This window comes from Pituophis catenifer, unplaced genomic scaffold, assembly GCF_029215685.1.
Source record: "Pituophis catenifer annectens isolate HBS135680 unplaced genomic scaffold, rPitCat1.0.hap2 SCAF_3, whole genome shotgun sequence".
In the NCBI taxonomy this organism is placed as follows: Eukaryota; Metazoa; Chordata; class Lepidosauria; order Squamata; family Colubridae; genus Pituophis; species Pituophis catenifer.
In genome coordinates, this window is record NW_027256883.1 from 190,891,171 (window position 1) to 190,909,784 (window position 18,614).

Consider the following 18,614-nt stretch of genomic DNA (forward strand, 5'->3'; position numbering starts at 1 on the left):
TAATTGAAGAACAGGCCAAAAGTATTTTACTTACGAATTCATAATCACCATCCAGAGGAACTCTCCAATCTGAGGAACATCTTTCAGATACCTGCCTTCCATAGTTGTTTTGCCAATTCTCTTTCTCCTTTTGCTCAAAATAGTCAAGGAAAGATGGTCTGACAGCCTGCATGGTTTCATCTCTCCCTACAAGTAAAGACACATTTATTGATTCAGAAGAGAAGGTGTTTCATGTATTAATAACCCCTTTTAAGCAAATTTAATATTCAATTATGTCCATATTATGACTAATTGAAAGTAAATATTAAAAATCTGATTTACACAGAATTTTGTAAATATGTCCTATCAGCCTATCGGCGAATGGAGGCAGCTTCATTTCACTACTATCAGCATAATCCTATACTGTGTCCAATCATTTTTTTCTTTTGCACTTCCCTCACAGATGTCATTTTACTCGCTTCATTTCTCAGAGCTTCTTGGAGAACTATGACACACCCTATGATTAGTTATTGAGTAAAGTCCAGTCAGGAGCAAATTCATCCAATACTCTTGTACTCTTATCTTATCCACATTGCAGAAGACCTTGCATCAGGGATGGATTTTTCAAATAGGAAATAAATGCTTGATGATTCTAGTAACAGAACATATATATTTTCTTCTTTAGAAGAGGGGCAGGAAAGAGTTTCACAAGCCTAATTTAAAAATAGGAGGAAAATTAGGAATACATTAATTGTATTCATCTCCTAAAATCCCTCAGATTAGAATCCTTAGGTATCAATTTCTACATCTTAAAACCCACATTACATCTACACATTACACATTACAAGTAGGTTGCACTAACAGAGGGGATAGGATCAAGTTCACGTGAAGCATCAGTACCACTTTATAAAGCCTTAGTAAGACCATACTTAGAATACTGCATCCGGTTTTGGTCACCATATTATAAAAAAGATGCAGAGACACTGGAAAGAGTGCAGAAACAAGCAACAAAGATGATTAGGGGCTGGAGGCTAAAATATATGATTGCATATATATATAACGGTTGCAGGAATTGGGTTTGTCTAGTCTGGTGAAAAGAAGGACTAGAGGTGACAGGATAGCAATGTTCCAACATTTGAGGGGCTGCCACAAAGAAGAGGGGGTCAATGTATTTTCCAAAGCACCAGGAAGGCAAGACAAGAAGCAACGGATGGAAACCGAACAGAGAGAGAAGTAATCTAGAACTAAGATAAAATTCCTAATAGTGAGAACAATTAACCAGTGGAACAGCTTGCCTTCAGAAGTTATGAGTGCCCCATCCCTGGAGGCTTTTGAGAAGATACTGGACAGCCATTTGTCTGAAATGGTATAGGGTCTCTTGCTTGAGCAAGTGGTGGAACTAGAAGACCTCTAAGGTCCCTTCCAACTCTGTTATTCTATTATCACTGTAGTGTCCCAGGCCAGTGATTAACATGTAGAATTAAGATGATGATGACCCTGGTTCAAGACCATTGTTAGCCAGAGAATGGCTGCCTTTGAGTCAATTTCCTACTCTAGACTAATCCATAGTATTGCAACTGTGGGAGGAAACAATGGGAGGAGACAATGCTATATGAAGTGTAGAGTTCTTAGAAGAAAGACAGGTTATAAATTTAACAAATAGAGAACCATTAAACCATTAAACTATTTCAGCAACTGTTTTGCTTGTATTCTAAAGATTTTTAAGAACACATTAATGATGTTATCAAGGAGTTCTGTCTCAATGTCATTTTAAATATTTAGGTATCATTTAGATAATGCAATGTCATTTAGATAACACACTAGGAATTTGTTTTCAATTATCTCCATTTCACACAGAGAAGAAAAATCAAGCAAAACATTCAAGAGCAGGGAAAAATAACACTGTATGTACCGTAGTTAGTGTATTTATTTTACAGCATTCATTAGCAATAGCCCACTCTGTCATGAGATTGGAAGCTTATGGAAACAAATGCCTCATTCTATAGCTAGTTCTTATTTTAAACATATCCTTTTAGGTTACCAATCCAGAGCTAACAAGGAAAATGTTACTCAGAAGTCTGAGTTTCTCAGCAGAGGCAATGGAATAGCCGTGCTTCTCTTTTTCTACTCTACAACTTGATGGAATAGCTGTAAATTAACTGAGAAAGGGCAAAAGGCAACAGATAGTGGAGAGAATGGAATGTCAAGTTTCTTTTCGCTCCCATGAATATTCACATGAGGTACACATATATGTGACAACAATCCATGCACTGAACAAAATACAAAGCACTCTCAGAAACATTCAACAGATTTAGCAAAACTAACAAAAAGAAAAGACAAAATATTTTCATAAAAGCTTTTATTTTTCATAGTTAAATTACCCTTTGGTGAATTTTGAGAAACGTCCACATGATGCTGCCCACCCTTATAATTCACTCCTCTTTCCACAAAATGCAAAATTGTTGCATGATATTTATGACTGCTAAACCTTGGTATCCGCCATATCAATGCAATTTATGTTTTATGGTTATCTAGAAGCTGCATAATAATGCCAACTGAAGCTTTAGTCTGCAATTTTATATGCACTTATATGTTATGACTGTGGTTGGGCTTCTCAATTAACATGCATATAACAGTTCTAAAATTACTGTATCAGTTTCAATGCACAATATTCCAGATTTTGATGGTTCTTCTTCTAAGACATATTAAAGCTCTTACGTAATAAGGCGGACTAAAAACATAATTTCTGCATCACAAGAGGCAAAATGCAAGACAATCTAGAATGTGTACCAACTGTGAAATAAAGCAAAAGAGAGAGAGAGAGAGAGAGAGAGAGAGAGAGAGAGGAAAAAAAAGAATTACAATCTCCTCAATATATTTTGAAGTTTCTATAAAACTCATAAGCTTCTCTAAAGTACAACACTCAAAACCATTAATCGCAAATTGTAACACAGTGCAAATGTTCATCTTGGTCCAGGACAGAGGCAAAGGTTTGCTGGCATTTGCAGTGCCAGATCTGTGCTGCCTGCTTAGAAATACAAATTTTGGTTGATTGATTTTCCCTTAATGGAAATTCCACAACTTCAGCATAACCACCAAAGAAGTATCACTCCAAGTTCTTATTAATCTCTGGAAGATTGTCTTATGTAAGACCTTCCCAAACAACATCAATGATCATAGAGGTTAGGGTTAGGGTTATAGCCAACACTGCTATAGAACCATTAGCTTATGAAAGGGTTCTTAAAAAGAATCTTTGTGCAATTCAGGGATTGCACAAAAATAATAATAAATAAACCATTCCGTCTCCAAGCTCAACAATAAAATTTGCACGTTTGTTACTTTTGTGATGTCACAATCTCTTCAGTCTGAATGTCCACTGTAAATACAGGATGTTGATACAAAAACATGAAAATTAAAAAGATCACAGTGAACTACATATTTAGTATGGTGGGAAATCAGAGCAATAAGGGATAGTACTGTGATATTTTAGGTACAATATTTTCACATGAAAATCATGTCCTATTGCAAGGCAACTAAAATCCCAATTGTTAACGTTCTATATTCTTGCACATTTTTTAAAAAATGTGATCTGCTAAGAAGCTGACCCATGTAACTCTAGAAATATGCTGGCTAGTATGCTGATCTGAATAAAGCCAAACTGATATGCCCTACAAAACAATGGAATTCATGTAAAACGTCTGTCAAATACAGTATCTGCAAAATGAATCATAAAAAGACTTAAAATCATCAATACTCCCAGCTTATTTACCAAGATGATTCATATATAAATGTGATATTGTTTTGAAGAGTGATGGATTTCTGCATGTAAATTGCCACCTACACACATTTGAGTTTGCTCGGCAAGATCAAATCAATGTGTCCTAATTGTTAAAGAAAAATAACTTACTTTTGAAATCTTTTTTTTTTTTTAAATTTGATTTATATGCCGCCCTTCTCCGGAGACTCAGGGCGGCTTACAATGTGCTCAGCAATAGCCTTCATCCTTTTGTATATTTTATACAAAGTCAGCTTATTGCCCCCACAACTGGGTCCTCAATTTACCTACCTTAGAAAGGATGGAAGGCTAAGTCAACCTTGAGCCTTGGCGAGATTCAAACCTGCAGTAATTGCAGGCAGCTGGTCTTAATAACCAGCTTAATAACAGGGTGCCTTAAACCACTGTACTACCAAGGCTCTTTATCTTGCAGTGTTTGATACTATAATGTTTATCTTTTGAACATTTTTATTAGAATCTTTAACCTGGTGTGGTTAGACATAGGGATTATCACAGGCAGTCCAAAATTTGCATACCAAAAACATCCGAGTCCTGGAATGCAAACCATTCTTTAAGCCAGGGGGTGTGGAACTATGGCCCATTTTATGACTTGGAGACTTCAACTTCCAGAATTCCTGAGTCAGCCATGCTAGCTCAGGAATTCTGGAAATTGAAGTCCACAAATCATAAAAGGGCCATAGTTTCACACTTCTGCTTTAGCCAATACAAGGTTCACTCACAAACCCATTTTCCCCACACGTACTTCTAAAACACAAGCGCAAATATGGTACATAGATGCACAAAAAAAAAGCCTCCATCCATGTTGTGACCCCGACTCCCAAGCCTGTCCTAACAGGAAGAGGACTCAGAAGGTGATGGGGAGGGACTGACAAGGCCTCCCTCTCCAGGACCCTCCTCTCTGGCAATGCCTCAGGTTCCATCCGAAGGCCAAGAGGAACAGCCTGGGATATGCCAGGAGGAAAGCATATCGGAACAACAACAGATAGGGAGCGAGGATGATGAATCCTGGCTTGATCCCAGGCAGCGTCGGAGGGAGAAGTGTGCGCAGCAACGAAAGAGGCGTGGGAGGGCCAGAGATTGAGCTGAGTCACTGAGCCACACCCCACAAGGAATAAAAGTGGGTGATTGCTCTTCAGGCTTTGTGACGGTCAAAGTTAAAAATGTGAGAGTCACATCGCGTTACCTGAAATCTGAATTGGACCTTGGCCAATTCTGGCTTCGTGGATTACTTTTTGCTACTGAATCGGACTGAGGAGAAACTCTCTTGCTGACTGTGAGTGAAAACTGACTTGGCAGGCATTTCGCAATTTATTGCCAAAACTCTTATCTGCAAGGGTTTCTAGTCTGATTGCTTAATAAAATCTTGGCAGGCATGCCTGGTTGTGTGTTTGCCTGTGTGGGGAAGGGGAACAGAACAATCCAGAAAATAAGTAGAAATCCTTGTGCTGCTTCTCTTTTCTTATTCATTACTTCTCCTCCCCTCAATTCAAATGCTCCATTTTCTTGCACCTTTCTACCACCCTACCAGCTGATGCTGTTCGATCACTTAAACTGTTCTCCAATACTGATGGCCTAAGGCAAAAGCTCCCTTTCTTCTTTTTTGTTTTTGTTTTTTAAGCTTTTTCTAGAGTTGGGATATGCTTCTAAAGCTAGATTACTCTTCAACAGACATTTCCATGATGCGAGAAGGCACTGTTCAAAAATTAAATTAAAACAGTGGCTTGAGATACTGCTTCTTTAGTTTAGAAACATAGTCCAGCTATTTTTCATTTTTATTATTTATAAAAGGGAAAACTGGTCAATTCTAAGGGACAATCCGGAAATTTCAGATCTCAGCAACTATAAAACAGGATTTCGCAAATAACTTTGCCCAGAGCCAGCCTTTACTAAACAATCTTAAATTGAAGAAACAGATGTTTGATCAACTCACCAGGAATCCTGACTTGATGTAATATATGAAAATCAGCAGTGTCTTGTTTCCTGGCATCTTAGGCTAAAAGAACTGGAAAAGTCATTTACTCAAGATTCCTCCTGCCAGATTATATATTACTCAGATAAATAAGAGGAACTTAATGGCTGAGTGGTTCAAGACACTGAGCTTGTCAGCTGGAACAGTCAGGGGTGAGCCCCTATTACTTGCCTCAGCTCCTACCCACTTAGAAGTTCAAAAGCATACAAAAGCAAGTAGATAAATAGCTACCACTTCAGTGGGAAGGTAATAGCATTCTGTGTGCCTCGGTGTGCTGGCCATATGACCATGGAAATGTCTTTGGACAATGCTGGCTCCCATTGGATAAGAAACAGAGATCAGCACCGCCCCCTAGAGTTGGACTTGGACAGGAGAAACCTTTTACAGATAAATACACATGTACCACCAGATATAAAACAGTTGTATCATGTTGCTGGACTATTTATTTACTTATGAAAATAAATAAAAATTAAAGTAGCACACAAATGTAAACTTTTTATTACTGTTTCACAGCTGTTCTCATACCATGAGGTTTCAGACAACTCATTATACAGTTCTGCTTCATTTTAATGTAGTCCTACCTGATTTTAATGTAACTGTGTAAAGGACCTGAGGAAGTTTCTTAGACTTTCAACAAGAACAGAACTATAATGCATAGAGAGAAAATAAACAAGATATTTGCTTACTCCCTGAATGAGCCAGTCTACCTAGAAAGTAGTGCAACATTTCAAAGAATCAGCCATGATAATTCCAGCTCCAACAATGTATATTAAAGTTGCTGCACTTAAAAAGCAGTTGGATCTTGGGATTGAGCTGGGGGTCCGATGCCAGGTGAGGTATCATCTGCCCCAACCTCTGCCTCACAGCGCTCCCCTGATACTCTTAACCAAGTGCCTTTCCAATCTGTTTTTTTTTTCAAATAACTCTAGTTTTTTGTATGTCACAAATACCCTACTGAATGGTAGCAAACACTCTGGATACTATAGTTGATGAGAGAGTGGGTGCCTCCGAGAGTGGTGATGGCTAAAAAATATTGCAAATTCTTCCATTATCTACACAGATAGTTAGCTTTCCACAAAAGGCTCTTACCAGGAAAAAGTAGAAAGGTATGCCCTAGTAAAGTAAGAAAAAAATTGGGGAGTGAAGCATTTGGTTTTGGGATTTCTGTAACTTTTATCCTTTTAATAAACCTGGCTAGAGAAGCTTATTTGAGAATCTTAGTTCAGGATGGACTTGGCTGTCCAAAGTGTTGAACTGTGGGATGAAATCTGCGAAATGAGAGCTCAGTGACTGGCCATACTCATCACTGAAGCCACTCTCTGAGGTCATCTCCCGCATGTTCTAAAACCGTAATTTCAAATTTTTAATGAATCAATTTCTATTATTTGTAATCCTATATGTGTTGAAAAAGACAGAATGAATTTTTTAAAATAAGGATAATATTCTGTTCATGGCAGAGACAAATGACAAAGTGAACTCCCATAAAGAGATGGTCAATTGTTAATATTTCAAGGTATGCAAGGGAGTCTGTACATACAGTCTAAAAGATTAATATAAAACTTTAAAATGCCAATAGCAATTTGACTGGCATTCCTAGAAGTATTCAAGTATAAAAGTAAACTATAGATTTCTGAATGATTAAAGATAAGAATTATTTCCTACTTACTGCAATTTTCTCTTTGAAACTCTTTTTACACAATGATATGATAAAGTATCACAAAAGTACAGATACAAAAAAACCTGAATGTCTAACTCAGAAATATAAATCACCATAAGTCTTACATTTACTAATGAGGGATGTGTGCTATTTTATTAGATCATAGTAACAGAGAGATAGCAAAAGTAATAGTCAATGGCTAAGATACTGTAGAATAAAGAAAAAAGATACTATAGAATAAAGAGCAAATCAGAAGTTGCAGGGAAAAAAAATAAGGGGATTAGGGGATGAAGTATCTGCAGGTCCCGGACTGTATTTCAATGGTTAGATAACCTAGACCAGGGGTGTCAAACTTGCGGCCTGTGGGCCAGATGCGTCATGTGCTGGTCCCGCCCCTGCCCAGTTTAGCGAAGGGGAAAAAAGTCATGACGACGCGAGTTTGACACCCGTGGCCTATACATTCGTATCTTAATACAGATGTTTTTAAACATTTATATTTTATTGTGTTTTTTAATCTAAGGGTTTCTTTTTAATCTAGGGAAACCTTATTGGTCATTCTATTGGAATTGAAGGAAATTGTTTTATAACAATTCTGCTCTTCCCTAAGCAGTGTTGAAAGTGAAGAAGGAAGAGTTCATGGTTCTAATCGGCCCAGTATAGGTGACCCAAGGCATGGCTTATCCCTACCTTAGTTAATATTTATGAAAGCTCTGGCAAAAATCATCTGTTGGTCAATGTTAAGATTAACATCACTATGCTGATATTAACTAAATCTCTGGGCTAAAAGAGAAATTAAATGGATGTCCTGACCCAGGATCTGGAGACTGTCAGTGATTTGTTGGATCAAAAGAGGCTCAAGCTGGATTCCTTGCAAGACAGAGTGGCCGTTTGTTCAGAAATCTTCTGGTGTCTGAGAAGCTCCAAATTTGGCTCTGTATGTGGTTGCTTTTTCCTAAAAGAGCAGTTCCCTGACCTAAGACTTCAGCAGAACATCTGTTTTGTTTAAATGTTGCTTGTTTGCTTTTGACGTAACAAGTATGAAGCCAGCCATTGGGTTTATAATTGGTGGTTATTCAGTAAACCTTAGTTTACTGTAAACCTTTAGTTTCAGTAAACCTTAGCTGTTTACTGCAGGGGTCCCCAAACTTTTTGGGGAATTGAAGTCCACAAGTCTTAAAGCTGCCAAGTTTGAAAACCTCTGGTGTAGTGTATAAGTCAGGTCTATCATTAAAATAGAAAGACATGCTCAGTACAAAGTAACCAGTTATTTATCCCTACTTTTTATGTACTCAATAAAAACAATTTTGCAATAAAGTGCTAAATGGTTAGACATTAGATCTCAACTTGTGTGAAATATCAATAATGCTATATGATTTCAGTATTCTTCAACTTTAAAACTGATAGATAAAAAGCCATTCCGGAGCACAAAGAACTTATCTGCAACCATAATAAAGACATCTCTTATAAAAGTTATTTTCAAAACTGGAAACCAGGCATAAGATGTAATATGGGGGGGGGAGGGGGGACAACTCAGCTCTCCCTTAAAAAATATGTGATCAATCATGCTTTGTCTACACATTTAAAGAATGCTGTTCTGAGGCTCCTATAATTATACTGTTTCAGATCTCCAATTTTACTGAGAAAATAGGGCCATTGCTCTGCATGAAAAATTACCAAGTGAAAAGTTTATTGAACGAAGCAGATGAGCTTTACTTTTCTATATAATAATATGTGAGAATGACCTTGGGAGACAGAAGGAAGAGCTGCATTTTGCTATTCTCTCCTGGGTTGGGGCAAATTCTGTCCGAGCTGCTGTATTAGTTTTATGATAGCATTCTGTAAAAAAATAGTTACTTATATATCCATGTGTTGCTAGTATTGTAATGATGTTTGCAGCTAGCTGCTTGGCGGGTGGAACTGTCCCCTGAGGACTACAGACCATTACAAAAACTCCAATCAAAATCTTGTGCCTCTCTTAAGAAGAAAATATGAGTCTTAAAAGACTGAGGTGAGCCCTTTGAGATAGTCCAGACAAGAAGCAGAATTATGAGTCCTAACTCTACCTTTGTTGTAAGATTATGTTAACAGAATTTTGAAAGGTGGGAAAAATTTCTCACTACCTCTTTCTACTCTCTGGAAAACTAGGGAGTCCCTTCTGAGAGACCTCTTTCTCATCTTCTGTGGACTACAACTCTTCCTCCTGTCTCCCAATGTCATTCCCACATACTCAAAATAGCAGCCATAATTTGTGTATAGTCAAAACTGAAGGTCATCATTTTACATATGGGTGCAATGCACAGTCTGATACTATTGAACAATGATGGTGAACCTATGGCACGTGTGCTGGAAGTGGCACACAGAGCCATCTCTCCGGGGATGCCAGCTATCGCCTGTTGCTCTTCCAGGTTCCAGTGCACACATGTGCACCGGCCAACTGGTTTTCGCACGTGCAGGATCACCGAAAACCAGAAGAGCAGCTCCCTGGCGCGCACGCGGTGGGAACCTGAGCTTCCGGTTTCTGGTACGCACATGTGTGCCAGCCAGCTGGTCTTCATGCATGCATGTGTGCCAGAAACGGGAAAACCAGGTGACAGGCACACACGTGCACACTGAAAACCGGAAACTTAGTCTCCCAACGAGTACCTGCATGCCGGGAAACTCCTCTTCCGGCTTCTGACGCTCCTGCATGTGTGCGACGGGGAGCTGCTCTTCCAGTTTCTGGCGCTCCCCTGCATGTGCGCATTCCCGTTTTGGCACTCGGTGCCGAAAAGGTTCGCCAACACTGCTATAGAACCATTAGCTTATGAAAGGGTTCTTAAAAAAGAATCTTTGTGCAATTCAGAGGTTGCACAATAATAATAATAAATAAATAAACCATTCTGTCTCCAAGCTCAACAATAAAATAGTAGTTTTAAAATTTGCATGTTTGTTACTTTTGTGATGTCACAATCTCTTCAGTGTGAATGTCCACTGTAAACACAGGATGTTGATACAAAAACATGAAAATTAAAAAGATCACAGTGAACTACATATTTAGTATGGGGGGAAATCAGAGCAAGAAGGCAAAATTCCACATAATCAGAAAGGAATTTAAATCAGAGTTCAGGGGAAAGCTGGACCAAAATGCCATAGATTTCTTGGGATGTTCAATCCTGTAGGTTTAAGACACCCCAAGAGTAGTGTTAATAGCCAGATTGTAGTTACCTGCATTGAAAGGGATGAAATGCTCCCCTAGTTTTTTCCTGGTACATAGTAGTAATATGAGGCAGTGGCAAACATTAAAAATGAAACTAAAGAACATCCAAATTTATGTCAATAAAACTTATATTACTCTTTCACAACATAATACTTATTGGGAGGAAGCAAATATTTTAATTCACTCAGAGAAATAAAAAGCATTGAATTGCCTTCTTGCCAAAACCAGTAAATATGAAAGAATGTTATTCAAGTACCGACCTTGAAAAGAAAAGTACTTGCAAATATTCCATCTCTTGGTCCAAAGAATAGCTAAAAATTAATGCCAATGAGCATTTTCTTAGCAGGGTCTGTTTTACTTCTCAACATTCTTTCTCTGTTTTAAATGTTTTTATACCAGCCTTCATCAAAATAGATTTAAGGAGGGCATAATCATGGAGGATATAGGTTTGCAGGAACCAATCAGGACCAAAAACAAAACGCCAAACAAGGGTAGAAAATTCCCTACTATGCCCCATGAATTAAATGTTACATATTTCTGACAAATAAAATTTTCACTGAAAATGTGTCTAAGAAGAAAAAAAAAAAACCATTCTTAGGCCTAACAGATAAACAGCATACTTATTTTATGAAGAAATTCGTTTCTACTATTTAACACCAGGCATGAAATATGAGCCACTCTAGGATATTAATGACCCCAATTCAACTGCATTTAAAACACCATTTAATTATAGTGATCACTTAAAACCCTTTCCCATGAAGAATCCTACACAAGGCTGATAAATTTTTACAGATAAATCAATTTAATGAAATGTGAAAGGAATTATTACTGCAAAAGTGATAAGCAGAAAAAGAGAGCTCTAGAAATAAATGTATGTGGAGCACTCCATGTATTGAATATGGCACAAGTCATCTTGCAAAAAATGATATTCTTCTCTAAATTTCAGAGCCACAAAGGCAATTGCAAGTCAGCTTGACATTGGTTTTCAAATTGGTTTTCAAATTTTCAAATTTCAAATTGGAAACAGTAATCATAAACATTCTTTACATACCGTGTTCAACAGTGTTTCTCAACCGTAGCAACTTTAAGACATGTAGACTTCCCAGAATTCCCCAGCCAATTTTGGGAATTGAAGTCCACTCATCTTAAAGTTGTAAGGCTGAGAATCACTAGTAAACCAGGTTCCAGTTTTAATTCATATCATTAGTGGATGTGTTCTTTTTAACTCATTCTTCTGAAAACTGCTGCTTGCACTCCCTAACATATTTGTCTCCACACACTCACATGTCTCTTTGCAAATCTATGTCACAAGTTTCCTTCTTTTTGTTATTTTATTTCTCAGTTGATGAATCTTTTCACATTCTATTAGTTTTGGGGTTTTGCTTGCTTCGCTTGCCAGTATCTCTTAAAGAAGCAGTAACAGCCATGAAATATGTATTTGAGAGATGTCAACAGGGTGCAACCTTGTCCATCCACCCACCCCCATTCATCAACTTATTAAAAGCATATTTTCCTGGGCCTGCATCTAAAGGATGACCCCAGGAAAAGGTCCAGGTAAGGGGGCCCAGACACATGTACCCAGACCCTCACTGAAGCATCTTTGCTGCTTTGCAACCAAATAACTATGTATCCCTAGATTTAACATGACAGAAAACTCAGAAAAAAGTTTCCCGATGAATGTAATACTAACACAGATATTTATGTCAGTCTCTCATTTATACATTGTATATGTCAAGGGTCCCCAAGCCCCGGTTTGTGAACTGGCCTAATCCATGAGATGCAGGCAGCACATGAAACCACACCCCCTACGATCTACAGAAAAATCTTTCTCCACGGAACCAGTCCCTGATGCCCAAAAGGTTGGGAGCCACTGGTATATGTGGTGGAGTTTCTGTCTATAGGCAAAAAACAATAAAGGAAACTGCTTAAAAGTAACTTTGTGTGTCTTTCTTGGTTTTTGGAGCCTGACAATATAAATAAATATTAGGGACATATTGTATATACATACCAAATAATCCTTATGCAATAGTTAGAATAATTCAATAGTTGTTTTTAGTGTTGTTAGTAACACCAAGGAGAAAATAAGTTCTGAGTTAACTTTCTACTAATCTATTCTTTGAAGTTATGTTGGAGCTCCCCCTTTTGATTAACTGCTCTCATTGCTGTATCTTTTAGTTGATGCTCCACTTCATCACTTTTTCTGCTAAAGTCAGATAACATTAACACAAAATTACACAAAAGTCACACAACTCAGTATAATCCCTATTAATTTAAAATAGGAAGATTTCGTGCAGAATGTGCACATCATATTTAAGTCCTGTAGGCCAAGAAAAATTGAGTGAAAGTTGCAAATTCTATCATGTATTGAAAGACCACATCGATAGAAGTTAAACTATTTAAATCAAGAGCCTCATCTTTCATCTAAATCCCAAACTGTTGCATGTTTTGTTACTGAAATAACACAAATCCAAAAATAAACCATGGACTTAAGGGGAAAAAAATCTGCCTATAGCAGAAAAAACAAGACTCCATCTTAAATTCCTTTCTTACAATGATGTACTTGAAAATAAGTATTTAATAAGGCATTTATTGAGAACATATGCTTTGTTCTCAATCTGGACAAAGCAGAAAATAGTCCAAGCAAGCATTTTATAGCCATATCCACTTGTAGTATAAACATCTGTAAATGTTCTATGTAATAACCATCTCTAATATCTGTGCTACACATCACTAGCTGTGCTACTGTGCTAGTCACACTAGCTTTTCCTTATTTGAATTTTGTATTAAGCTCAATAGCAGATTAAGATATCGTGTTTCCCCGAAAATAAGTTCCTGTCTTATATTTTTTTGAACCCCAAAATAAACGCTTGGCCTTATTTTCGGGGAGGTCTTATTATTTTGGAGTGCTTGGAGCAAGATGGGTGCTCCTCTTGCTGTCTTACCTGATTTCCAGCTCTGCGTTTAAATATTTTCGGGGAGGGCTTATTTTCGGGAGGAGGCTTATTTTAGCGCATGTGCTCAAAAGCCCAACTGGGCTTATTATCAGGGGATGTCTTATTTTCGGGGAAACAAGATAGCTGAATATTTTGTTTGTTTTTGCTTTCCATTAAGCTTCACAACTTATTATGCATTCTGCACCAATTTAGTGACATTCTTAGTAACATAATATCAGTAACATTCATATGCAACTGGATCCCTTAGTTACAAACAGATAAACATTTAATAAGAAAATACACTACCATTATAGCTCTAAAGCCAAAAATTCTGCAAACAGAAGGGCATGGAGTATAAAATACAACTAAGAAAACTATAGAATTGAGAAAATGCAAGAGGAAACAAAAAGGAAGATAAAGAACAGCCATCAAAAGAGACAAATCACCTGTTCAACTAGAACTAGTGAAAGTGAAAGCACCAGAACTACCGGTATGAAAATAGAAGCCACATGATGTTGTAAATGCAGTTGTTTTACCAGTTTCTGGTGAGCATGATGGGCACCCAGACTTTCACACTGGGTCAAGAAATGATCCCTGAACTACTCAAGAGCTTAGGCTAATGATGGCTAATCTTTTTGCCATTTGCCAAAGCGAGGGAATCATGTGCGCGCCCACACCCATAATTCAATGTGCACCCCCCCATGCATGCGCCCATGTCCCCCCCACGCTCCCCCCGCTTTTGGCACACGATGGCATGGTGGGCCCAATAGGCCCGTTTTTTTGATCATCCCTGGCTTCAGAGCCTATCTTAGGAGGGCAAAAATGGCCTTCCGCACCCTCCTGGAGGCCCTCCGAGGCCAGAAACGGCCTGTTTGCCGACCTCCGGTGGGCTCAGAAGCCTAAAAATCAGGTGATGCGCGCTGGAGCTGAGCTAGGGCAACACTCGCGTGCCCACCAATATGGTTCCGCGTGCCACAGGTGGCATAGGTTTGCCATCACGGGCTTAGGCTCTTTCCTTATTTAAATCAGATTAAATACAGTGATATGGTGATTACAAATGCTGGTTGTGCAACATAGGTGGATTAATATCTCAAAGAATTAGTGCAAAGTAGAATAACCTGAGTAGAAGATTAATAATCCATCTGCCAGTCTCTGGCATCACCTTGGCTCCACATGGGCCAAAAATCAGGCCATGAATTCATGAACCTTGCAACAAAATCAACGGACGGTAGACAATCCAAAATACATGTCCGATATTCAAGGAGAGATGATAGCACCTAGCACAGAGTTCAAAGCACAACTCATGATCACTATAAGTTTTGCAAGTTGAGATATGGGTAAATCAAGAAACACACTAGTCTGTGTTCATTTGATCTATTATGCATGGTTAATTTAGTCAATATTTTCTCAAACTGATTTCCTAGGTTTACTGATCTATAATTTAACCATGCAGAATTGGCTGAGAGAACTTGATTCCCAATAAGCCCTTTTTCAAGAGATGACTTGTTCTTCAAATGTCCATGTCTCCTTAAGCTTGAACACACAAGATGCTTGGGTTTCTTGAGCTTTGGATGTATTTTTCAGACCTGCGTCTGATTATTTAGCCTCTTGTACTTCTAAACAACGAATGGCCCTCAGAACGTAATTTTATTTCCAACATTTCAAACTTCTATGGCAAACTTGCCAAATTTCAGATTTTTTTTTATCTTGCCCTACCCCCATTCCCAAAAGAAGTGGGAATGCAAGTGGAGGGAAAGCCTCTACTATTCTGATCCTAACACACACACACTAAATGCTTTTTTAAAAGGCATTTAAAAGCACAGCAAACTGGAAAAAAATGTTTAGCGCTGACCCCTCTGGGGATGTTATCATGTTGCAAGGGCAGGCTGAGGATTTTGCACAGTATCTGCACGATAAAATTGCTCAGATTCGGGAAGGCTTGGACTCTGACTGGGTAGGTCCTGGCGAGGTAACTGAGGCCGGTCTTGAGAATGTTATCTGGGACGAGTTCGACCCTGTGACTCCTGAGGACGTGGACAGGATCCTGGGGAGGTTAAACGCAACCACGTTTATTGGACCCGTGTCCCTCCTGGCTGGTACTGGCTACCCGGGAGGTAACACGAGGCTGGCTCCAGAGGATTATAAATGCTTCTCTGAGGGAGGGTTTCTTGCCTCCCGCCTTGAAAGAGGCGGTGGTGAGGCCACCCCTCAAGAAGCCTTCTCTGGACCCGGCTGTTCTGGCAAACTACCGTCCGGTCTCCAACCTTCGCTTTATTGCGAAGGTTGTTGAGAGTGTGGTTGCGCGACAGCTCCCACAGTACCTGGATGAAACCGTCTATCTAGATCTGTACCAGTCCGGCTTCAGGCCTGGGTACAGTACGGAGACGGCATTGGTCGCATTGGTGAATGATCTCTGGAGGGCTCGGGACAGGAGTTGTTCCTCTGTCCTGGTCCTGTTAGACCTCTCAACGGCTTTTGATACCATCGACCATGGTATCATGCTGCGCCGGCTGGGGGGATTAAGGGTGGGAGGCACCATGTTGCGGTGGTTCTCCTCCTATCTCTCTGACCAGTCGCAGTCCGTGTTGGCAGGGGGGCAGAGGTTGACCTCGAGGCGCCTTGTTTGCGGGGTGCCGCAAGGGTCAGTCCTCTCGCCGCTCCTGTTCAACATTTATGTGAAGCCGCTGGGTGAGATCATCCGTGGTTTTTGGGTGCGATGCCACCTGTACGCTGATGACACTCAGCTGTACATCTCCACCCCAGACCACCCCAATGATGCCCTCAAAGTGATGTCCCAGTGTCTGGAGGCCATGCGGGTCTGGATGGGGAGGAACAGGCTTCGACTCAACCCTTCCAAGACTGAGTGGCTGTGGATGCCGGCGTCCCGATATAGCCAGCTGGTGCCATTGCTGGCTATTGGGGGCGAGTCATTGACCCCCACAGAGAGGGCTCGCAACTTGGATGTCCTCCTGGACATACGGCTGTCTTTAGAAGAGCATATGACGGCCGTGGCCAGGGGGGCTTTTTATCAGGTTCGCCTGATACGCCAGTTGCGCCCCTTTCTGGATCAGGACTCCTTATGCACAGTCACCCATGCCCTCGTCACTCTCGCCTGGACTACTGCAACACTCTCTACATGGGGCTCCCCTTGAGGAGCACCTGGAGGCTCCAGCTGGTTCAGAATGCTGCCGCGTGGGTGATTATGGGAGCGACGTGGCACTCCCATGTAACACCTCTCCTGCGTGAGCTGCACTGGCTCCTGGTGGTCTTCCGGGTGCGCTTCAAGGTGTTGGTTCTCATCTTTAAAGCGCTCCATGGCTTAGGGCCAGGGTACCTACGAGACCGCATGCTGCTACCGATAACCTCCCACCGGCCAATACACTCTCACAGAGAGGGCCTCCTCAGGGTGCCGTCGGTCAAGCAATGTCGGCTGGCGGCCCCCAGGGGGAGAGCCTTCTCTGTGGGGGCACCCGCCCTGTGGAATGAGCTACCTCCTGGAATACGACTGATCCCGGACCTCCGGACCTTCCGTAGGCCCTGAAGACTTATTTATTCCAGCAAGCTGGCCTAGCCTAAATGGTTTTTAATGGGATTTTTAAATTTTATAGACTTGGGGTTTTAAATTGGGAAGCCAATTGATTTAATCTCTTTTAATTATCTTAACTTTTGTATTGTATGTATTTTAATTTTGGCTGTTCACCGCCCTGAGTCCCCTTGGGAGAAGGGCGGTATATAAATTAAATTAATAATAATAATAATAATGTTATCCAGATGTTATTTTGCAGGTCAGTTTTTCTAATGGTAGAAATATTTTTTGGAATATGAATGATATAATGGGAGTAAAATATTACTTTGAATTTTCATTTCATTTTCATTTATACAATGGTATTAACAAAATTTCATTGGTATGTTAAAATGGTATGTTAAACAAAAACCAGCAGATACAACCACACACTTTACAAATTACTATATGTTTTTTAAACTTTATTTTCATAGTAATAAAACCCTCTACAGAAAGACCAAACATTAAGTAAGATAAACATGAGCCTGTCTGTCATTACAAAAAACCATTTAGGTCAAAAGAAAAAATTCTAAAATTTTCCCATGGAAAGACATAATCAGAAGAATCCAAACTATGTGGGGGGAAAACCTATAACAGCCGACAGGAAATTAGAGCAACAACTAACTACATTATCTAATTAGTTTTGTAATTTGAAACTGCAAACATAGAAAGCAGGCCTTCTGCCACTGGTGTCGCCCCAAAAGCTACACAAAGTCTGTGCCCCTCCCCTGGCCAGTTAGGAGAGGATCTAGGATAGTGGCAGAACCCTTTCAGTTCCATCATACCTCAAATTCATATAATGGCAGCAGTGACAACTACAAGCTGATGCTTTTCAAACCAGGTTGCCAGAAGACACTTAATATCCCAGAAACATCTGTGTTTCAAATATAGTCCTCTCGCTAGCACTTTGAGATGGCTGATATTTGAGAAATATAACCCGAAAGGGTTCTTTGGGGCCATTTTGCTGTGCTAGTATTAAACTGAGAAAAATAATGTTTAACTGTAATAATAACATTGTTTTTACAATGCCTGCTCTGTGGATAAGCCGACCCTGAGCTTTTTAATCAAAATGTATCACAAATGTGCCACTAAGCTGACCTGCATTTTTCATACCAGCACTTTAGTTAAAAATTCAGGTTATCCACAGATTGGTGTATCCACATGCATCTATGGAAAATACAGGTACTTGTAAAAAGTGTCACCATGTATACTTGTACCATAGGTAAACCTAACCAGATGTTTTGGCATTAAAAATTCTAAATTTATTCACAAGTATATATGGCAAATGATTTTGTTCAACAGCTAGCACCATATTTACTGTACACTGTTGCTACATAAAAAGTTCATTCACAGAGTCGTCTTCTAGACCAATTGAATTTGTGCATCCAAGTGTGACAAGCAGTGGCTATAGTAACTCCTTCTAAAACAAGGAAGTTCTTCTTACCTAGCAGAAACCACCAAATTTGCATGAATTATCACCTTTATTAGAAATATATTTTTAATATTTTTTTTCTATATTGAA

The 18,614-nt window shown here is 39.5% G+C and overlaps 1 protein-coding gene across 1 annotated transcript in view; it reads right to left on the reverse strand.

Annotated features, from left to right (window-relative positions):
* Positions 1–18,614, reverse strand: part of STK4 (serine/threonine kinase 4) — a 65,228-nt gene that overhangs the window by 25,698 nt on the left and 20,916 nt on the right. The window contains exon 10 of the mRNA XM_070939997.1: positions 35–186. Coding sequence (XP_070796098.1) covers positions 35–186 — 152 coding nt within the window. The remainder of the gene's footprint in view (positions 1–34; positions 187–18,614) is intronic.